Source organism: Sturnus vulgaris, chromosome 2 (genome assembly GCF_052056855.1).
Source record: "Sturnus vulgaris isolate bStuVul1 chromosome 2, bStuVul1.hap1, whole genome shotgun sequence".
NCBI lineage: Eukaryota > Metazoa > Chordata > Aves > Passeriformes > Sturnidae > Sturnus > Sturnus vulgaris.
In genome coordinates this window covers 37,066,443-37,090,414 of record NC_142244.1, presented here as the reverse complement: position 1 = coordinate 37,090,414, position 23,972 = coordinate 37,066,443, and the positions used below count along the sequence as shown (strand labels likewise).

Here is a 23,972-nt window from a genome sequence, read left to right as displayed (position 1 = left end):
TAGAGAACTACACCCAAAATATTTGTAGTGGGCAGTCCCAAATTGCAAGTAAGCTATCTTTTGCATGGTAACTGCACATGATTTTACAAAACCCTAAAAACAAACAAACAAAAAAACCATCAGTTGTTATTTAACTGGTTTAAACAATAGAATAATATAAACTGTTTGAGGGCTATACTAGAAAGAACAAAGCAGACCTGTGGGGTTATGCAACCTTTCCCCATCCTTGTCATCACAATTCCTCATAAGCAACACCTCTAAGTCTTGCCTTTGGGGTCTCTCTAGACAGCAAGATTTCTGATAGTTAGAAGTAGCTGGATACATGAAAAAACGAGCCAGTTGTGTTTGTAGTAATGCATGTTCTTCCATTTTATGCTTATTCAGAAGTCTGTGTGCATTAAGTCTACTAACAATACCCTGATGAATAAATCTTGGGTATCATCTTGCTTTTGGGCCCTTGGAGAACTGACTAGGCTGTAGTCAGCACAAGTCTTCATGACAGACAAAGACCTGACATTCTCTCCACATCAGACGGGAGACAGACTAATCCAAGCCTGTAGCATCAGAATGAATGAGTTACATGCTCAGAGGTATAAGAAGTCAATTGATTTTGGAGAGAAAAAAGAGAAAACATGAAGCTCTGCTGCCCACTGAAACATGGTCTCCATCAGAATCTGGAATGAACACTACGATCCCAATGTTTGTGCTGAACAAGTGGCTGTGAAACACACAGAGCACATTAACCCTGCTGTACATTTCTCTCTGAGCAGATGGCCACACACGGGGCATCAGACTGGCACATTTTCCCCCCATTTCATTTAAATTGTGTTTATATTCTGCACTACGGATAGAGTCCTTCACGTCTATATGCCTTTGTCACCTATGTGCCTATGTCACCTGCACTTAGCACTCAGACTTATTCTCCTATTAGTAGTCGCACTGTCAAATTTGAAGTAAACTTCCTTTTACAAGCAATGAATTATAGAGGTCGTGTAATTAGATACTCCCTAGGCAGACACAATGAATATGTGAATTTGTTGAAGCATTTCTTCATATATAGAAGCTTAACTTTATTCCATTCAGGAAATCAGTATCAAGACTCTTGAGTCTTGCTATAGGAGGCAGGAGTTTTCGACGTCTGCCAGTATTAGCAGCTTCTATTATCTTCCAATTGTTTCATTTTCAGAACAGCCTTACACTGTTTAGTTTCTCTGTTATTTTATAGAATTTGCACTGAAGCTCCCCAATGGCCTCCCCTCCCTCTTCTGATGCAACCCAAGTAAACCTGCCAGGGGAAAATCGAACCAACCCAATCCTCACAATGAAGGCACAGCTGTCCTGTGACAATACACCTTTGGTAGCAGAGCCTGCCTGGAGAGCAGCACAGGACAATCTGAACAAGGGGTGGAAAGGTTGTTAAAAAATATGTAACTAGCAGGTTCTGCTCACAGTGTCCCCAGCTCTTCACAGGCTTTAAAAGTAGGCATATAAAGCATAAAATCAGCCCCACCAAATGACACATACAAGCAAATATAAGTGAGCAGAAGAGTCTGTATCAGAGCTTGCTTCACACCACCAGCAAGGACATCTTTCCTGCTGTGCGAAAGAAAAGGTTGCATTTAGGATTTCAGGTGAACTACAAATCAAGACTAATCTAATCTGAAGAAAAATGCTTCAGTTTGGTGCTTAATAATATAAAATAGTGTCAGACACAAATGCGATAAGTGTTACCAAGAAAATTCTTGAACTGTAGGGAAAACCTTGCTAACAGAGGGAGTATACAATATACAGGTTAAAAATTGTTCTAAGTATCCACTTTTTCCTTTCAGTACATTCTTCTACCATACAGAGAAAGTCCCATCTCCTCTGCTTCACTAGCATTCCCGAACAATCATCATCCTGTCAAACGATTTATCTGCTACTTGAAGACAAGGCAGCAATCAATACTGGGAAGAAAAGCTATCAGGTCATTTCTCAGTGTAGTCCAATGCTGTATCTCTTACCAAGACCAGAAAGTAAGGTCTCTTCCTTAAGCCCAGTTCTCACCTGATCAAGATGAAAACAGTACTGTTTGTCTTACTGGCATTTCACAAGGTGGGCCAGGACCATTCTCCCCATCTTTGTTCTTATGTCAGTTGGCTTTGTTAAAAAATATAAATAATGACGTGAACATTCTGCTAGAAAATAAAATTGATCCACTTCCTGAATAGTCACTGTATTTGAAAAATCATACGTGGTGCTAAGCAGAGTGTCCATTACACAGAATTCATCCAGAAGACATCAGCTTATCTTTTTCTGCTGCAATAGGTACACCAAGAACCTTCTTGACTCTGTTAAGCACACTCTCAAAACAGTTTCATTTAACAAAAAAATATTTTATGACAATTTTAAGTATATATTCTGATGTCATTTATTTTCACGTTTTACTGGTTTCCCCACTGCCGATATTAACCTTGCTGTGATACCTTAAATATATCCCACCTCACAAAAGAGCCTTCCTTCTGACAGTCAACAATATAAGGAAAACTGCCTTGAAAAGTAAGTGGAGAGGATATCTGGTAGAACTAGCCAGAGTCAAAATAACATTTAAAATAGGCTTTCAACAGCTACACACTCCCTGCAGAACCAGACCCCAGAAGCTTTCTCTCCTTTTGCAATGCCACACCAATTTATGTATCAAAGGGGTTTGGCACACAGCAGTCCCCACCCACCACACAAACAACTCCACACCAGAATTTCCCCCGTCTTTAACCTCCTTCAGTGTACACAAGTAGCAAACAATCCTATGCACAGCCCACTAGAGCACTGTCAGGAGGTTCTGCTGGGAAGGGCTGATGGCCACAGCAGGGAACCCTGTCCCAAAGGTGACCACAAGAGCTTTCTGCCTTAGACACGCTGGTGCCAGGGGCCAGCTACTCAAACCACAGGAAGAGTCACCCAATCACACTCCACAAATTCACAGACATATATTTCTGCTCATGTTTCTGCCTCCAGAACGGGCTCAAAATTAAGTCAATTCTGAACTCCGCCTCTGTAAAAGGAGTTAGGGGTATGTTGAAGCTACTGCCAGGCCATTCAGGTTTGTATGTAGCCCACTCATTTGTTCAATGCTGGAACAGGGCATATCAGAGATTCCTGAGCAGGAATGATGACAACAAAACCAAAATAATTCAGTTAGTAATATGCTGAAAAACAGCTTCTAGTCTTGACAAGCTGTCACCCGACTCTTGTTTTACGCCTTTGCCCCATCCACAACAACATTGCCATTGAGTGATCTGCTGCAGCTCCTAGGGTAAGGAAGAAAAAAGAAACATCTTCTTGCACTAGGAATAAAAAAGAATACAATGTCTTTTGCTTTCCGTACATCACACTCTCTTGTCATCTGAGATTTCTTCATCACCATTTTGCCAATGTGAACATCAATATCCTCTTTCTTTTGAAACCAACCTCAGGAGAGGTGAAGGAGGAAGCAGACTTGCTGTTCCCAAAGCAGTGCTGTACCTAGAACTAATCATGCTGATCCAGACCAACACAAAAGGACCCACAAGATGGGGAAACACCTACTACAGCTCTCTACAAACCAAGAATTAAAGCAGACTACCTTAAGGAGGCTGCATGGGCCAGCCTAATCAGAGCAGTTTTATTAGATTAGCAATACTAGGAACTTTTAGCAGGGAAGAGACTCTATCAGGTGATTTGTAAAATTCCACTAGGAAGTGGCTCAAAGAGGATTTTGTCATGTTACCAATTTGTCCACGCTCCAAGAACATGGCACAGATTATTAGAACACCCTTCAAACCTCAGAATTTCTTCTGGAAGGGAAAAAACTTCACATAGAAAGACTTTCATTATATACACATATAAATAACACGTTGTCTGATGCTTGTATGACAGCAGTTGATCCCAGCTCTTGGAATCTTCCAGCTGTGCAAGAATCCAAACTAAAATACTACATCTCCTTTGCTGGAGATATAATTCAAGTAGTGGTTTAATATACAAGATAAGAAAAGAATCTCCATGCGCCACAATTAAGCAGAAAAATCTATTGCATATGTACATTTCTAGCTTCTCAGAAGTTATAATATTTAGAAACCAGAAGAGACGTTTTATTGTAGCAGCAAACATGCTGATTACAGGCTGCTACGACCTGCAGTCTCTTGCATTTTCTACCACACCCTCTTGAACTAGAATTATAAACGGCGAAAGTAAAGCTACAGGGACAAAATTACGTGCTGACAGTCTTTTCAGACCACTACTGAGAGTGGCTTTTTTGAATTTCTGTTCCAAGAAGATTTCTTCTCCCTAGACGCTGTTTTCAAACTCTCATCTACAATTACTTACCCTGAATGCTTTCAGACCTGGCATTGATGTAACATTTCAAGACTAAAAACAGTGTTTTTCTACCTTCAGTAAATAAAATGTCTATTCTGCTACAGCAAAGTCAGTTTACTGCTTTTTAAAGCAGAAGACAAGACTGTGTGGTGAAAATATTTACTTTGGCTGCATTAAGATGGGGGCAGGAACTTGGAACAGTGCCTGTAATGATTTTACCTTCAGCAAAGCAAATGCTTTGAGAGGAGAAGTCTTTTTAACAAGAAGAAGCTACTGGTCTACACTTTATTGCTCTTAAAAGAAGCAAGTAGAATAACTCAACAAAATGCTGACCACACATGGATCAAATAACCTCAGGGCTGCACAAGCATGCTCAGCAAAAGGAATGCTGCTCTTAGGGCAAGAGGCAGGCTGCCTTTTCCTTTGCAGGATATAGGGTATGCCTGAACCAAGGACATTTATCAAAAGAAAAAAAAATAAATAAAAATAAATAAAAATCTTTCTCAGTAGCAAAGAGGCAGAGCTGCATCATGGTTGGAATAATTTCAAAACATTTCAATTGTAAATACATTATACTTCGTGAGGAACATCACAATGAGAAGGAATCTTAGAAAAGATTACCAAATCAGTGAGAGAAAATCCTGCCTTCACTGAGGCCTGTAAAAATTTGTTTCTGTTATAGCACTTGGAGTTTTCAGCACCTCAGGCTCCATTTTGTGTTATTTGTCTGCATATTAATTTGTGTACCTTGTAATGGATAATTTCCTTCACACTGGAAACAGAAAACCAGTGCCTACCAAAATCCTCACTCTTGAGCAGGCAGCTATCTCAATCAGCTGAAGCAACTATTTGACTGTTATTTATAGCCATGTAGATAGACAGCTTTCTCAGAGTCATCTGGGAAACACTACTTTCCATGTATGCATTTCTAGTCATGGCAGTTACCCTAACAGTAGCTCCAGTAAAACCTCCCAGCACATAAAACACTCCAGAATAACAACACCATCTGTGTGTGACACCACAAAGAAATGAAGGAGCAATTTTCTGCTTTATCCATGGATTGCAAGGACTCTTCTTGGCAGTGGGGCATAGTGCTGGTACTTCTTCTGGACTGCAGCTGCAATATAGTGCAGCTCCACAACTTCAGCATTCAGATGTATTTGCTGACTGCAACCGTATTTTGGTTTGTTGGGGCTGCCTGCGCTCCTTTTGAGTCAAGTCCCTCACTTACTATGCATTATTCCAGTCTGCAGTGGTTTTGACACTTGCAAACTAAATTCTCTTCTGAAGAAACCAAAGCAGATGCGTTTCTAGGCAGATGTGTACAGGGTGCTCTTGGCCCCTTAGGAAATTGCAAAGGTCCAAAACAATTTTGGCCAATAATGAATCATTTATGTGGTAGAGGTATTTCATCCAGAGACTATGGTAAATCTAGTCCAGAGTAAAAAATCTCCAAACCACATATACTGAGGAATACAGGGCCCTCAGCAACAACTGTGTTAATCTACTCCTAGGTAACACAGTACAGAACTGTGTAACACAGTTACAGAACTGTGCAGGTCTTCCCAGGACAAGCAGGGTGCTAGATCCCTTACCTGACTCTCTCTTCTTCAGTTCTTTTAAGCTCTGCATCCCGTTGCAGCACCTTCATTATTGCCTCTTGTTCCTCCTCTGTCAGGAAGCTTAGGTCAATCATCTTGCTCCGTGTGTAGGACTGGTAAACTGTCTGGGAAGATCCTGGATCCTGCTGAGGACTTGTAGGTCTTGTAGCCTGCTTGAAAGTTCTAGAAGTCTTTTTCAGCAGGCACTGACAAACCCGGACCAGGTTACAGTCAGTGGTTTAAAGAGACACAAAAGTTGCTTTCTTGCATCTTTCTCTAGGTGAGAGACTTCTGGGGAAGTGTTTCATTCCTGCTTGTCATCACAATAATGTCTTCTCAGATTGTCCTCTCAGCTCTGCTTCCTGGAGTAACAGTTCATTGACCCAGCATATCCAGTGTTTGAGAACAAACAAAACATTCCCTAGAAAAGAGACAAGGAAGAACAAGTTGCAGTATCAGGGATCAGGGAAGTAGATTATGTATGCATTTTTTAATTAAAATAAACAAGTTTTTCAGTATGATTAAATGACTTTATGAAGTTCAAATGGTCACTTCAAGTCAAACCTGTTTTACAGGGTTCTTGAACAAGGTGGCCATGAAAATATATATATTCCTCCCCAATACGACAACTCACACCCTAAAACATAGAAACTAGTGTCATACAATTGGTACACTTGTATTATACAAGTATATTTTAAATCACCCTTACAGTTAGCAGAACGATTTGAAGGAAAGGGGAGATAACCACCCCCTCAAAATAAGAGCACTTATCACAATGATTTAAAGTAAAAGGAAGAAAAAAAAAAGGGCCAAATCACTGTCCTACAGACCATATGGAATAAATGTGAAATAATTTATGCATAGTCATATTGAGTACGTGTAATTACAAGTCATGTAGTAAACATGAACCTCACTGCTTTATACAAGCCCAACTGCATTTACAAGTAGTAATTTGAAATACTGTTTTGTCTCTGTTTCCTAGGCCATGGTTTCAGAGGACTATCCACTTTAAGATAATTCCAACTGTCAAAGACAAAACTTCTTCAAAAAAACCCTTAAAGGAATGCAATGATTGGTCTGGGGAGGAGTTAGTTGTGTCTGTGGTAGGGTATCTTAGTGCCTCAGAATTACAGAGACGTGGATGTCAAAGCCCGAGAGAAAAGAAATAAATAGCTCAAATTTAATGCTCAGAAGCATGCCTAGTGCCAAACCTTGTGAGAGACAGAAGAGAAACAGATGGTTTCACTGGACATGTCTCTGTACCAGGCAGCTCCATCACAGTCCTTCAGGGTTGTGGGTGTCTTCCTTTGACCCTAGCAGACTGACACTGTGATGTGCCTGACAGGAGGCTGACCTCCAGCAATCTACTGAGCACTACAGTCATGCAACAAGTCACTACATTTGCTCCCCTGGCCACAAGAGCACAACCAGGCCATTAAAACAAGATATTGACACTGGCAGGACTCGAAGGGAAACTTCATTCTGAAAACAAAAGCATTTCTTTTAGATTTGGTAGGAGGCTGTAGCCACATTACTGATTATCCCCTCAACAACTCCAATGCCCAACTACCTGTTGTATGTTTTTATTTGGCTGCCATATTTTTCTCTATGATTCTCATTGTGATTTTGTTGCATGAGGTTGATAGAACAGCATCTCAAACAACCTGCCATCTCTAACTTCATTTGCATTTAGAAAATTATGGGTTTATAATTAGGCAAAAGTGAAAAGTGCTTACTATAGGACTAGCAACAAATATAAGAATCCTAAATTTGTTGTGTATCTACAACAGTTCTCCTTCAGCTTAGGAACTGGTATGGATATTGGTTTCAATTATCATGTGGAAACCTTCTACACTATCTGACACAGCAAGCAGCATCCACACTGCTAATCCAAAGCCCTGGATCTTGGTTGAATGGCAAGTGCCCAGCCAACAGGCACAGAAGCTCATGTTGCAACTACAAACCCTAGACAGCTGTGAACTGGAATAATCAAAGATTTTGCTTTGTTTCTTGCCCAGGATTAGTAAAGTCTGCAAGAAAGCTGTTGCAGGGAATAATATCTTACCATATCTTTGGTCTTTTTTGTTTAAAGAAGACTGAAGGAAGATATGTTATATTGTACTATTATATGAATTGAAAAATCTAAAGGAAATGGTTGGACAGTATTTACAAAACCACCTGCAGACTTCACTGATGTCTCTCAGCATTCAAATCAATAAAATTAGTGGAAACAGAGCTTCAGACCTCCCCATCTCAACAAGAGTTTGCAAGGGCACATCCAAACAGGCTGTGAGAGCTCCCAGCAAGCAGCCCTGCTACTAAACTTCCCAGACACCATCATTCTGTAGAGCAGTTTCTTCAGCTAGGGTTGCACCCCCACTTTGTTTTCAATCAGAGGCAAGATGCCAAGAAGCCACCCACCCTGGCAGGCTCGTCACCCATGATTCCACAGTTCTTCATAAACAAAAAAACCCTCTTTCTGTGTGTGTGGTGCATGGCATATCTCATGAGATCGTCTGATACAAGTTAATGCAAGGCTGGCTTTCTGCTGAAGATTATCAGCACTGATTCCAAACACAGATGCTAAAAACTGCTAGCTTAGAGTACAGAACCTGTTATAAAACTTAATTCAAAAATAAAAAGTGAAGAAAAAATCCAATGCCTTCCCCCTGTTCAATTAACACTCTAACACCACTCCAGCCTCAATTATTTCGATTTTTTTTTAACATTTTCTTTCTCTTAAAAATGCCTGTACATGTCAGGAAGAACTGAGAGGTTTGAACAGTTTGTTTGGTGCCACTGCAAGTTCAATGGCAATGGGCTTTTTGTCAGGAAAGTTTTCAGACCTAAGTTTCAAATAAGACTGAAAGATCCTTATCAAACTGATTAAATCATGGAAATTGATACCACATTGACTGACTTCCAAAATAGGGTTCTCATGTGCTATATACTAACATTTGTGAGTCATGGCATATTTGGCATGATTTTTTTCTTAAACATTAAATTCAGGTAAAACCACACAAAAAAATCTTCCCTTTACTGAAGACTCCCAGTAATAAATAGGGATCTGGAATTATGTTTTATCCAAGTCATGCATGAAAGCTTCTATGTTTTGGCAATAAAAGAAACAGGCAACTCAAAATACAGTTTTGCTCACACACACACACTTAAGCTGCTCTTAGTTTCCATTTGGTTTAGGCCAGGCACTCATCCAAAAATTTTATCTTGTAACATTTCTCAGAACCTCTCAGGCAGCTGTACACTTCAATTACTTTAAGTCAAAACTCACATTTTTCTAAAACAGGAACCACAAAAGAAAGACAACTTTGTCTACAAACTCATTAACCCTATAGAGGGCTGTGCTTACCCCCAAATACAAAAGGGGAATATTAATTTGAATACTGTATTCCAAACACTAGGGGATATTACATTAAGAGGTACTACAATAATAGTTCGGGTTTCCAAGTTTTTACTCAGGATGCAACGAGGGAGGCAAGGAAAAGTTGGAGTACTTTGCCATGGCTGACACTGTTTACCAACAGAGTTAGAAAACAAACAGCAAAACCTCAGAGTCAGCTGTTCCATGTAGAAATGCAGGTAGAAACCTCGTAATGTCCTAAATTTACATTGCAAAACTACTTTTCAAGTGCTCCTCCTAGAGTAGACCTAAGCTGCTAAAGCTTTGATCCAGAGAATCTGTCTTGCAGCCAATGCCTTCTAACAAAAGGAAGAAGGTGACAGCCAATCCTACACTTCTGGCTGCTTCACACAGCTCTTTGTGCCAAGTCCTTCAGCTGAACAACTTACCCTGCAGGCCTGGCTGATCAGTGACTGCTATCTGCACACATCTTCATCCCCACTTACAAGTAACCTACTGACTCCTAAAAATAAGAGGGTTTGGATTTTTGTGCTTGAAAGCCACACATTTTTCTGACTGTATTCTTCTACTGCTAGGACATACCAGCACTAACAACTAGAATGAATTGGAAGTCCATACATAAGGCAACAGGAAGCCGAGGAAGACAGATAAATGCAATTGTGAACTACAACAATTTGCATGTGCAGAGGAACTCATCCTCAAAAGTAACCAAGTTTGGCCTACACCCATGCTCAGGAAATAATAAACCTTTATTTTGAAACAGGGAAGCCAAGAAGAATATTAAGAGCAATAAAAGCCTTGGAGAACTGGCCCCTATGGCCCTGGGAAGTGACAGTAACAGTACCTCTGACTGCAAGCCCCACAAGCTACAGCTTTGCAGCAACAACGAACAAATCAGTCTTCTGAATAAATTTCATTCTCCAGTGATATTTAAGTAAATCAGCACCAGCCTAGGCTTAGAGATAATTTTTCTGTAAATACATGAGGCAAATCCCATGAAGGCAGAACAGCTAATTAAGCTAAATGCCAGTGTTGGCACAAGTGCAAGGGTCATGAACAAATTTGCTCAGAAGATCAGAGGATTATGGATTTCAGTTTGAGCAGTAGAGAAAGAAAAGCTATTAACTTTGAAGAGGAACTTAAGTCACAATTCACAGGAGTTTTAGAAGCTGTTGCCTGCAATGATCAGGACAAGAATTTAAAACAAACACAAGAAGGCCTTTTGTCATTTTTATTCCTGAGGAGACAAAAAGGAAAAGATCACCCAGTAAGATATGCGTATCTGAAACCAATCCAGTTGCTCTTACAAGAGGCGCTATCAGAATATTTTCAAAATTATAACAGCAGAGTATGCACAACATATCGCATTTCCAACAGTCCTAGAGATTAATTTAGAGAAGAGTGTTTGCTTACATGTATGTTTAGTCAGTGGGAGGTAGGGAATTTCTTATCTAGCTAGTTGTGAAGAGTGTTGGTAGAACAAGGACTTTTGCAGAAGTGAGGAATATCTATTTTAAGAGCAGTTCCAGTGTTGCCTTATTAATACAGCAATGCTTCATTTTATTGCAATAATAAGCCTACTTGTTCTCCTGTGCAGTATTCCTTACAACACGGTTAACTGCTCCAAACAACCACAAAGGGGAAAGTATTAAGTTACACACAAGCTTTGCTCACACCTTAACCTTGCTCAACAGTATCAAAATAATCCTTGCTGCTTTGAACCTGTAAAATAGTTGCAGTCGCAAGATGCTTTCACTGAAAGCCTTTCACTGAAAGCCTTAGATGATGATGTTTAACCAGCTGAAAGAGGAAGAAGTTCAGCTGGAGTAACACCTGCACATCAGAAAAATTCTCATTTTCTCCTGGAACATCTGATTTGTTCATCCACATAACTTTGCCTGTGGTTTAATTTTATTCTTATTTGGCAAGACATTAAGACCATCACTTTGAAGACTATAAAGGCAATTTACTCTGAAGAAGAGTTAATAACAAAGAGGATAAAAGTTAACAACTTAATATTGGAACAGAAAAGAATAATTTGCTTTGGTTGTGGCCTAATCCGTCTAATCACGTACAGCAGCTTGCCATTTCTTCCACAGGGCTTGGATATTGGCAGCACTGCCTAAGAATGTCAATCTCTGTACCTGTTATGGTGTAAAACCATTAGGCCAGAGATATTAAGAGGATGTGGTCTCTGGAGAAAGAGTCTCATAAATTAAAGAGAAGCCTCAGGAAAACACACCTAAACATTCTCTCTCCCTGTGACCACTGTCAGACTAACTGTAGATACCATGCCATTTCTTTCACATTGCAATAAGTACAAATCTACTAAAAATATATAATTTGAAGAATCTTCAAAATTACAGAAACTCCACCAAGTTATTGATACTAACATCAGCATATTTTCAAATCTAGTTATATTTCCTTGCACATTGTACCCTTTGTACTTGGCTGGTTTGATCCCAGTAGGCACATTGATTGAATTAGTAACAGTTCATTTGAAAGAACTTCATTCTTCTAGCTAATTTTTTTCATCAAGAATTACAAAAAAAAATATCATCTCAGTATAATGGACTTGAAATATAATAATGAAGGTGACTCAGTCCTGTAGATCTCTGAAAGCAGAGCACTGTCAGTTGTGTACCAATTATTTTCATCTCTATTTAGACAGCAGAAGTGTGAGGCTCACAGGACTCAAGCTCCCATTGCCATTTTCTTATTCTTCATGTCAACATTGGCATTAAACTCAACAGGGCCCGGTCTGAGGGACTGTTTTTTATATCTTGTTTGAAAATATATTTAAGCAAAATACTAAAACCTTTAGAGAGATCAGAAGCAAACCAACTACTCGATGGGAAGCACCTCCTGACCCTACATATCTGATACATTTCTGTATTTAATGGCTAACTATTTCTGAATGTTTTCCCAACATAAATACAAGACAGGTTCAAATTCTAGAAAAGAAGTTACAGAAGAACAGACAAAACATTGCCCCACCTCTCCCTTCCAGAAAAGATCCCAGGAACAAGCAACCTTGAAACTCATAATGCAACTAACTGATTAATTTCCTAAGAAGGTTTTGTTAAGAAGCCATGACCTTCTTCTGATTTTACGGGAAAGAAGTGCTTTCCCTCTTCTTCTGGAGACTTGCCATCTTAAACAGACTGATTCAGCATGGAAGACAACAATGACAATGGGACAACAGGACCTCCATTCCCTTCTCACAAACTTTTATTGCAGAATGGAGAACACACCTATTTATCCCACTTGTACTGTCCAATAGAGGACACTCATCTACAACCAGGAGCTGCCAAACCCCTTTCCTTTTCTTCCATTGCCCCATTCTTTAAAAAAAAAAAATTATTCTAGTTTTGGATTTAGCATTACCTGGATTAGGCTAATGAACACTGCACTGATGCAAGACAAACATTTATTATATACTAGGAATTCCTTGGGGGAAAAAAAAAAAAGGCCAAAGTAGAGGCCTTGACAAGTTTAGATACTGGAGACTTTAGGGGAACTATCTGACCTCTACCCTCCTTTCTTGCTCTCCAGCAAGCATTAGCTACATTTTAGCTAGGATTCTATTTTATTGTAGGAATTGTACTATTGGAGAAAGAAAGTGTGCAAAACAGTGTGACTAATTAAAAAGTATTTCCTATCAGTGGCTACTGGGAAGTGACACACTTCCTGCACTTTGTTAAGATATTCTTTCTTATGTGAAAATGAACTGAGCTGCAGTTTACAGTCACTGGGTAGTTCTGACTCTTTGCTAGTGCAGATAATCCAAAAAAGGGCTTACTAAGAGGCTAGTAGCACTGATGAGAAGAAATCTACTTTACAAAGAGTAGACAAGGATTTGGATTCAAATACTAGAGTAATCCTAAATTGAGTTGACAGTGAGTTCCAAACACCAACTGGAAGACTGGAGCATACAGTTTAGGAAGACTCTTTTCAAAGTTTCATTTCAAAGTCCATGGACATGACTTCTCAAACGATTTTTATCCCATTATGGAAATCCATTAGTCAGTATCTATTGTATCCCTGTGACTTTGACAATCCCACTCAAACTCCTCATTTGAGTTGAGGTGATAAGCTAGTTGACCATCCTTGACACCATCCTTGACAGACTGATTTCCACCCACTACTTTTGCAAAACTGGAAATCTGTGAGTAAACTGGTTGCCCCTTCCATGTGTCACTTGGATTTTCTCTGAGGCACCTTCAACAGCCAACTGCTCAGGTCACTGTTAGTAGCCTCTGCAGGAGGGTGCACAATACAGCTTTGTGGTACATATCAAGCATAAAATTTCCTAGTCAAGACAGCAACATTTTACATCACCTTTGCTTTCCCTGACAGAAGTTACCAATCTCAACTTCCCCAGAGCACCCTTGCCTGCAGCTCAACAGTAATTTGGGATCACACAGAACATTGCAAAAGGCACTCCATCATTCTCAGACAATTAACTGCATAAGTAAGTACCTGTGGGAATCAAAAGAATCCCTAACTCACCTGAACCACTCTAATTTGTCACTGCAACCTCCCTGCTTTTCAGCTACCAGCCTTGTTCTTCTAACTATTTTATTTACTAGCTCTATTTAACTGATTATTACTGTGGACAAAGAGCCAGCAAACAGAACAGGCCCTTTGTCTGTCCTTTCTCACAGGATGACCAACTAACCACTCACCATAGACACTCACTCGTGCAAGTTTTGAAAGTTAAAATTACCTACCTAATAAATTAAGTAATCTCAAGGATACTAAGAAAGTTTGTGTCAATTAATCAGGTCCTTGCTACCGAAACTAAAGTACACACCTACTGGAAAACAGGGCCTCACACAATTGCCAGCACAAATCAGGTGCTAGAGGAAAGAAAATATCCTTCAGGAGTCCTGCAACCACAGAAACAATCTAGCTGGGGGAAAAAAAAAAAAAAAAAAAAGGCACTACAAAGTTCCCAGGTAAGTTAAAAATTAAAATGGTTAAAAAAAGGTAGCATGCAGTCTGCACATAGACCAGTCAGAATCAGGTCTCTTCTCAGTCACCAGAATTAACTTAAACTTCGCAATGAAGTTTTTGTTTCAGTGTTATTGAGTTTTTGTTTACTTGTTTTGTTGTTGTTGTCTTTTTTTAATACATTTTTAAAAGATCATGATAGCTCCCTGTTAAGAGGAAAATAACTTGTCCTCCCAAGCATAATGGTTTAACAGATAGTCCCATAACATGAAAAGTTTGTCTGCTATTGGCATCATTCTGGCTAAGTTGAAACCAGTCAGCAGCACTGTTAGTCCTCCTTAATATCGATATTAAATTGCAAGAATAACAGGAAGTCTATCAGCCATGAAAACTTCACTCATGAGATTGTTTGCACTGCTGGGCTGGGCTGTATCATGCAAAATTGTCTTCTCCCTGACTGGTACTAGTTTCCCTGAACACTTCTGGCCAGATGTAAGCAGAAAACTGACACTGAAAAACGAGGTGTGCTATGGAGCAAGGAAGACAAAAGGCCATGGCAAGAGCTAAACCAAACTGTTACTCATGAGAAGCATGAAGTAGGGAACAGTTTCTGGAGCAGCCTTCAGTTGTACTGGATGAAGTGAGGTGTCACTTTGCACTGTGTGAGAAGGATGTGCCTTTCAAATGCTGCTAAATAGCACAGGAATAGGAAAGAAGGAGCAAAAGATTGTGACAGGAATTGTTTCTCAAACACAGGCAGCTAAATCCGGAGTTTAGAGTTTGTGAGGCTGGGCTTTGGAGGATCAGGCCTGGCCCTGAACAGGTATTTAGTCTTGCAGGCGTGGCTCATTCTTTAAGAGCATAGCTATGCAAGGTGTTAGCTCACTTGTCCAATAGATACAGCTACATACCTAGGAAGCAGCCAAATGCAGAGCCCCCATGACCACTTAACCCAAGAAGATTCACCAAAATACATGATAATCTCTGAAGGGTCTGCTTGGTTCTCTCTTGACCCCTCCGAGGCCTGAACTACCAAGGATTAAACCTCACAGAATCATTATTAAAGTGATATCACAACCTTGCAGGCAGAAACAGGAAACCATGTACACCTTCTCTCAGTCAGGCCACTGTAAAAAAACTCAAGATCTCTCCTAACTTCCTTCCTCATCCAGACAGACCTGCATTCCTGGCTATAGAGCTGTCCAGTTCTAATAGAGCAGAGGGAACAGGACAGTAACCTGAGGGTGTTCACTTTTCATCCAAGTCTCTTAAATTCCAGAGAAGTAATGTAATCACTATGAAGCAAGGTAAAATTAATGACATTTACACTAACGTAAATCATCCTAGGATTAAAAAAACAAGTTATGTGGGCAGGACCAGAATAGAAGATTAAGGGCTTGCTACTTCTGCTTGTTTGACAGAGTTCTGCCTACGACTTAGATACATACCTTTTGCTTACAGTCCTTCAAGGGCAATTTTTGGGTTTTGGACCTCGCCTTTAATTTTTCATAACAGATGCTCTATTTTTAAATGCTATTTTTAAATCACATTAGCTATTTAAATTCATTAGAGAAGAAAAGCATGGTGGCAGATCTTAACATCTCCAAGCTAATGGTGTAGAAACCATTTCTAACCTAGGAGTTCTCGGGTCACTGATCTAGGTCTGGAGCTCCAGCTACATGGCTAAGATCACATAGTCTGACTGCAGTCCATCCAGGCTGTACAGAGTTAAATCTGTCAGTTTATTGGTCAGCCAGAATCAGACATCAGGCAGGAAATTTCATACAGAAATTACCAATATTGTTTGATGCTTTTGTAGAACAAAAACATTTTGCAGTGAATCTGGCATATTGTTGTGCTAATTACTCCACAGGTAAGCATCCCTTTTCTTCTTACCTTTTTGTTTCTACTCAGATACATTTAGAGAAGGATGAAATGCAATCCCTGACTGGGACAGAGAAATAGAAAAAAATACTTTTAGAAGATTTCTACTGCAGAGAAAAAGGAACATACCAAGATGTAATGGACAAAAATGGGATCATAGCATGGTTGGTTTGGGAGAGACCTTAAAGGCCATCTAGATCCAACCTCCCTGCCACAGACAGGGACACCTGGTTACTCAGAGCCACATCCAGCCTGGCCTAGAACACTTTCAGGGACAGGGAGACCCCTGTCTCTCTGGGCAACAAATTGTTAAGTTACTCATCAGTTTGATGTATAGGCACAGAATACTGAGTGGGTTTCAGGTCAAAAATAGTCTGGTATTATCATCCAGAAAAGGAGCCATAAAATAAAGAAAGGGAAGAGGTATTCTTTTCCTCCTCCTCACATATAGGTTATATCTCTTCCCTTTACCCCTCTTGATGCAATAAGCAGAGTCAAATTACATATAGCAAGGAAACCTTATAACATGAAGTAATAATCTAACACAGCAGTTGCTTTACCCTGATGAATTGGAATGACTCCTTACCACAAGAATGAATCGTGGATAAGTCTGCTGAAATCAGCTGGCACTCTCAAGTTATGCCCAAATAAGTTAAAAAATTGGAGACTGCCAATACAGCAAATGCTACATCACTGGTTTGACACACACATTTTGGCGTAAGTGTTTTGGAATTGGAAGAGCAAACTACAGAACCTCTTTAATTTAACTTCTGAACCTAAATAAGCTGCCTTTAAATGCAACAGGTCATGGACTTCAAGCACCAGAAGGATACCTACTACTTTTAGCAGCCATCCATTAGTCGGTCTTTCCAGGTGAAAAGCACTTTCTGTGCAGAGAAAAAAAATTCTTTACTATGGTTTAAAACAAGCCACTCTTGACCAAAGAGTGACTTCCAAAGGATAGGAGCATCACTTTTAATTAAATAAAAAGAAAATTAAACATTTTTTCCTACTGAGAGACTACAAATTATCTTTGTGTTTCCTTGTAAATAATGTTTTCTTATCAGATTTTTGACTTCTGTCATGAGCACAGAAAACAATACAGAATAGAAAAGAAGTAATTTCTTTGACGTCATCCAACAGCTTTCCTAGTTAAGCCTTTTTTCCAGATGCAACTATCAAAGATTTTCTCCATGTACTAAAATGAAAAGTATTTTTACTTGGCAATCTGGCAAGCATCTCCTGCAGAATAACAGGAGTTTAGTCCAGAGAATACCTGCACATGGTCTCTATCCAGCAGAAACAGAGCACTCCTGGTGTGCTATCCAGTGTTCTAAAGCATTGGCTCTTAAGGAATATGACAAATTCACTTTTCTGTCATTCATTTTTGGGGTCCAGGGAGTGTTGTTTATTCTGGCCTTTGTCAGAATTGGAAAACAAGAACACGAAGACTATTTCATTGAATTTTAGAAGTCTGACAGTGAAACTGATAATAACTGATAATTTGGGGATGCAAGAAATGCCGGAACAAAATTTGTTTGACAAGAGACAGGTCCAATTACAGCTTCAAGAAATTAAAAAATATGCCTTACAACCAAAGCAGAGAATGGCTGCACACAGAAGGTAGAAGCAGACTAAGATGCTTATTATTTCCTTGCCTTAGACCTAGACATAAACACACTAAGGTATGGTAATTGGTAGCAGTGTATAAGCATTTTGTAACACAGTAACAGTATTAATAGTATTTTTAACTTAGTATACATGAATAACACACAACTGCAAATAAACAGAGACTTGCAGTATACTTGCCCAAATAGGGCACAGGAAAGCATATGCAAGTAATACAAGGATTCCTAAAATCTGCAAGATAAGAACAAAGAATGTAGAGTAGTCAGGAAAGATGCCAGATGAAGTTAAATAAGATTGCAGGACTAAAGGGAGATAGGTCTGATGGAACCAGAATAATCCTGCAAAACATATAAGAAAGATGCCTAACAACACTACGGTAAGCTTATTCCCTCAAATAATATGAACTACATCATCTGAGATCACCTCCTTTTCTTCCAGGGACGAAGCAAGGTGAACAATATATTAACAATTAGAAAAGAAGGACGATAGTTTATGAAAATCACAAAATATTCACTTTGATTCCAGCTTCTCTTGCCAAAGAGCTCTCAAGCACTTTACTGTGACTCCTACAACTGAAACAAACCATCAAGCAGCACAGTCATCAGTGCTAAATGTAGGGCACCAGCTCCAGGGTATTGTATATATACTCCAGGTTTACTACCACTTATATATGTGCTTGTTAAGAACTGTTTGGGAAAGAGATAATAACGACTGATGGTAATTAAGAACTAATGACTGGAAAGCTGCACTGTTGCTGTATACAACTTTAATATAAAGTGCTTTGATTCATTAGTCTTTTAAACAATCCATCGCCGAGAGCTTCAATCTGTGTGTAAACATGCAAATGTTTTGGTGCAACACTTTGATCAGATTTTTCAGCTAAGAAAATCAAGTTTATTCTCACAACATCCTGTTAAGCGTATGTTGTGAATGAGTGGGGGGGACGACACATCACCACAACATGTTCTAAGTCCCTTCCCCTTACACTTTCTCAAAAAGTTCAAAAATACTTTTTACTTGACAATTCTGTCTCTAGATTTAAGTGACCTTCATCCTAGCAATCTTCTAAACAGATTCTTCTGCTCACACAGGAAAGACAAAATTGGCTGCATTAGATTTTAGTGCCAGGTCCAAACCTGCAAGTCATTCCAGAGACAGCGTGGATGATGCGATTAATTCGTTGTTTTAAGGTTGAAAGTGTTTACTATTTACGTACAGGTCATGAACATCTCTCGGCTGAGATCTAAGGAACTTATTTTAAAAAGGAGAGTCCTCGCACTGGAGCAGACTCCAGGAGCTCTGTGCAGGGCAGTTCTGACAGTTACCCAGCTCTCACGCCGGGCACAGGCGGCAGCAGCGGGGATGTCCCGGGCACGGGGCTCCCGAGAGCGGCTCTGAGGAAAGGCGCTGAGGAAAGGCACCGCTTCCCTGCGGCCTCAGCAGCCGGGGCCGGGCTAGCGAGACACCTGTGAGCGCTGAGCCGTCCTCAGGTGAACGGCCCTGCCAGCCGACCGCGGCCAAACCCTGCGGAGCAGCTCGGCTGGCGAAGGCGGACAGCCAGGGCTCCTCAGCGGCCAGCGGGCTGGCTCTCACGCTGTCCCAGCACTACGGTGGCTCCTACGCCTCTTTTTGACTCCGAGTCACTGCATTAACAAGACCCCCACCCCCCTTCCTCCCCCCAGAGCCCTTTCTAGGGCAGCCTCACCTCTCCTTCCGTCCCCTCCGCAGCTCCCCCGTCCTTCCCGGCGGGCAGCCAGCCACGGTCCCGCACCTCCGCCCCGCTTGTCTGAGGGCAGGGAGGGAGGCGGTGGCGCGGGGCGAGGCCGAGCCCGTCCCGCCGCCCCGGGCCAATGCCGGCGCCCGTCGCTGGGAGCGGGGCGGCTCCCCCCGCCCGGCCCGCCCTCCCTCCTGCTCGTGTCACCTGCGGTACCCGCGGGTGTGCCCGGCGGGGCCATGCCCGGGCGGGGCCGTGACACTGCCCCCGGGCCGAGGCAGCCTCGGGCCGCCCGTCAGCGGGCACTGCTGTGGGGCAGCTGCTCCACAGCGGACTGTGGCTGCTTCACACGAAGCCCACGCAGGACGTGTCGGCTTGACTTGACGAGCTGCCTTGAGGGACAATGATCAGTATTTCACTTTACTTGGTGATAGGCAACCCGAGAAGTGTGAACATACGCCCCTGTTTGAGTAAAGATATGGGCCGCGATAACAGAGGTTTCAGTCATTATTTGTTCAGGAAGCCGCTGTAAGTGCTTTTCTGTTTAATTAGTGGCACAAAATACACATGCCGCCATTTCTTGGGGTGTTTCAGCAGGACCTTCCCCTCAGCAGCCAGGCACCACGGCGATTTTCTGAAGCCGGAGCGCCTCTGCCAGCAGGGTGAAAGCACCGACCCCGGCATGGGGAGAGCTGCTGTGCTGGCATTTTCTCCTTACACACCTTCTTCTCAGAGTGCTTGCTCTAACTGATTTAATTCTGGTTTGGGGCAGCTAGAGGATTTCAGGGTCTGGCGTGCCCGGGAGCGGGGCCGCTGTGCCCCGAGGGCAGCCCTGTTGTCCCCTGCCCACGTCTGCCGCCCGGAGCTCTGGCTCGGCTCTCGCTCGCAGCAGCTCTGCTTTAAATTACAGCCCGCTGTGCTCCCAGCCCGAGTCCATTCACTCCCCAAATCCTATACCATCAGCGCTGGCTTCCTGCTAACAATGAATTCTTATGTTTCACTTCCTTCTCAAACTTGGATATGAAAGCGTTTCTCATCCCTGAAAATGTTCTAGGCCAGGCTGGATGTGGCTCTGAGTAACCTGGACTAGTGGAAGGTGTCCCTGTCCATGGCAGGGAGGTTAGATCTAGATGGCCTTAAAGGTCTCTCCCAAACCAACCCATGCTATAATCTCATTTTTTTGGACATTTTGGATATGGTGAAGCAATTTTTTGAGAAAATTTAGTGTTCATAGCATTGGTGTAAAATTTTGGTCAATTACATATCTTTTCAATTTCATACATTTGATGCGCGGCTCTTCCTTTTTGATGACAAAATAAGGGACTAGAGCATGCTTTTCACGCACTATGCAGTAAAATTCTGGCTTCATAAGCCTTTAATAAGGCTTACATTCAGCTCACAAGGATCAGAGTGAATTGGAGACCTTATAAAAGATTGAAAGTCGCTTGCTCCCCTCAATAATTTTCATTCAATCACCTCTCATCTTCATATCCTGTTTATTCATGCCAATGTAGCATATACTAAGCTGCATATATTCAAACACACACTAAGGTACTGTTCAGTGCAGAATAAGAAACATCACTTAATTACAAGTGATGCGAAGCCCTTTTGACACTCTTCGTAGATGAAATATATTTTTCTCGTGCGTAAAATACCTCTTTCCACCCTCTCACGGCAGTCCCGAAGAAATAGGAAGGCATGAGTAGAACAGTAGTTCAGGACCAGACGCGCTGTATCAGCTGTGAGTGCGCTTGACCCCTGCTGGATGGACTTGGAACTGATGGGTCTGGAGTACGCTGCCCAGAATAATTCCCTCTCTAGTCAAGGACTTCGGACCCAAGCTTAGGAAAAAGCAACTCCTCGCTACTAAATGGCCAAGATCTCCAGCACTGTGAGAAGTGACTGCTGAGAAACAGTGTATGTGGTGTGTGCTGTGTCTATTAAATAACATAAGTGAGCTCTCCTTCTCAAAATTAATTCTGTGATGTGTTCTTGAAATGGAGTCAGATGAAATCTGTGGGATTATGTGTGTAAGGACTGTCTCAGCTCAGACCAGCTGCCAGTTGATATCTTCATAAAGAAGAAACTATCTGGAGGACCCTTAGACTCATTTCTCAGTAACTACAGATGAAAAATCTGCATCCAGTATCCAGCCTGTCCCCACAGCCACTCTGCAGTGGTGCAGTAATTTGAAGAATCTATACATTTCATTTAAGCACAGAACAGCCGTTTTTCAAGTTAATTGAGCCCAAACACTCTCAAGGTGGCAGCAAGAGAACAAAAATTAATCATAGAAGGGTATACTCTACCCACCCTCCTCTTTGTGTTCCCCAGACACAGTCACAGAGTTAAGTTCTCAGCACAATCAAAAGATATAAGCATGGTTTTGATTGCAGTGCAACAGAGAGTGTTATGGCCTCTTCAGGAGAAAGACCCAACCCAACCAAGTCTGCATGTATCTTTGTATGGTGGTATTGCTATCATTCAGAAAATGGACCACCTTTCTTCCTTCACCCCCTCATCCAGCATGTCTGTCTCTCTAGTGATTTCCCAAAGTAAAAAGGAAGTAGTCCCATCTTCTTCCAATAATGAAAAAAATTAGTGAGTTCCTTGGTGTGGTTACAAAATGGCAGGTATTAGTTGAAGAGACAGTAACTTCCAGTGAAGCAAATCGAGCTGAAAATGCTTTCCTTCCTCCAGTTTCCTCCTGTCACTCAACTGCCTTTGATATTGAACTGCTCTCTGATGAACTAACACAAATCACAGCTAACTCTGATGTTGTTAATTTAATGGCTGTAGTGATATTTCCCAGGTGGCTTTGACCACATCATCCCTTGCTTTTCATCCTTCAGCTGGTTCCTGGGCATCAAGGTAACCTTTTTGTTTCTTTTAAAATCTTCCACGCTGTTAGGTTATGCTGTAAAAAGTTCTCCACATGCACAAAGGAAGGCTGATAAATAATGGTGAGTGGAGGAGCTTGCGAAATACCCTGCCTAGCTGCCCCCAAGTCCACCACAGGAACTCTCAGCCCATCAAATGTCCATCTCTTCACGCGTGAAGGAGTGCAGAGTCTTTAAAAAGTAATCCTCCAAAAATATTTTACAATTATTTAGAATTTATTTTAAAATGTTACAAGAAAATGTATACCAGAAGTGCAAACTATAAAAGGAAACAGTGTGGATAATTTATATTACTCTATACAATATTCTCTGTGGTAAGAAAAAGACTGGCTTAATAATAATGATCATGAAAGGAATAGCTTCAAAGATCAAATGTGCATGAATAGGGCCTGATCATTTTCCTTCTCTTTTGCTCCCAAACAAAACAACTTTAAGTCCTGCTGCCAGTGACCAGGGCATCTTTAAATTTACTGTCTTATGCAGCATTGCTAGAGATCTCTGTCTGTAGTACTAATAGCATTTTGTCCTTACTTTAATTAATATGTCTTAATTACAGAGACTGCTCTACTATGTCAAAGAGGACTTGTCAAAGGAAAATACAAATTCCCACAAGGATGGCCAAAAATTATGAACAAAGTAAGTAAATGTGAATGTTCATTATGGAGAAAAGGCAGCTATGGCAGCACCCCATTGCATCCTTTCAGTCCTTAGAGGGGGCTTCTATAAAAGAGGGAGAGTGACTTATTTTACACAGGCAGACAGTTATAGGACAAGGCTGAATGGTTTAAAACTAAAAGAGGAGAGCCCAGAGAGGTTGTGGATGCCCCATCCCTAAAAGTTTTCAAGGCCAGGCTGGATGGGGCCCTGAGCAAACTGAACTAGTGATGACATCTCTGCCCCTGGCAGGGGGTTAAAACGAGATGATCTTTAAGGTCCCTTCCAACAAGCCTTTCTAGGATTCTATGTTGCCCAAGAATCTGCACAGCAGCACTTCAGTGACTGATAATTTATTTCTGTAGTTGAGCACGGCTATCAGGATTATGTGGCTCAGGCACTGATATCCCATGAAGGAAGGAAATGACCAGAGCCTATCCAAAATCTATTGCAGTCCACTGGACAGGAGGAGAGAAGCAGAAGTAGCTCAGGATGAGACTCCAGCCTTCCTTTCTACCATCTTGAGCCCTGTCCTCACGCTAGGCATGGCCTTTTGCACTGATGTGGAGCAAAGGGGCCGCAGAGTACAGCTGTTGTTACTGCAGTACAGGAGCCGGCCAAGGCTCCATAGCCGTGCCTTGGACTGAGGGAGCCGGTTCCTGGGCAAGCAGCTCCGCGCTGATGGGCGGCCCAGCCCACGTTCGGTGTGGGACTGTCCCATTCCGGAGCTGGGACACGCTCTCTTTCCTGAAGAGAGCTACCACTTCAGGCTTCCAGCCTCGCACCGCATTTGGGCGAAACCCAGGCCGTCTCTCAAACCTTGTTTCCCGTCCTTCTCGTTCCGCGGGGCAGAGGGCGCCGGCGGCCCCCGTGGCGGCCGGCCCCGTCGCGATGGCGACCGGCGGGCGGGGCGCTCGGCAGGG

The 23,972-nt window shown here is 41.6% G+C and overlaps 1 protein-coding gene across 5 annotated transcripts in view; it reads right to left on the bottom strand.

The window, feature by feature from the left end:
* SYTL2 (synaptotagmin like 2) overlaps window positions 1-19,573 on the bottom strand; it is a 54,469-nt gene extending 34,896 nt beyond the window's left edge. For 4 of the 5 annotated variants that reach the window (XM_088159269.1, XM_088159271.1, XM_088159272.1 and 1 more), the window contains exons 1-2: window positions 19,487-19,573; window positions 5,928-6,354 (exon numbers count right to left, since the gene is read on the bottom strand). In XM_088159269.1, the coding sequence (XP_088015395.1) occupies window positions 5,928-6,028 (101 nt within the window). In that variant the 5' untranslated portion in view covers window positions 6,029-6,354; window positions 19,487-19,573. Of the gene's footprint in view, window positions 1-5,927; window positions 6,355-18,295; window positions 18,354-19,486 lie in introns of all 5 variants that reach the window. The other variant, XM_088159270.1, reaches the window with a different exon arrangement.
* Between the last annotated feature and the right edge of the window lie 4,399 nt (window positions 19,574-23,972).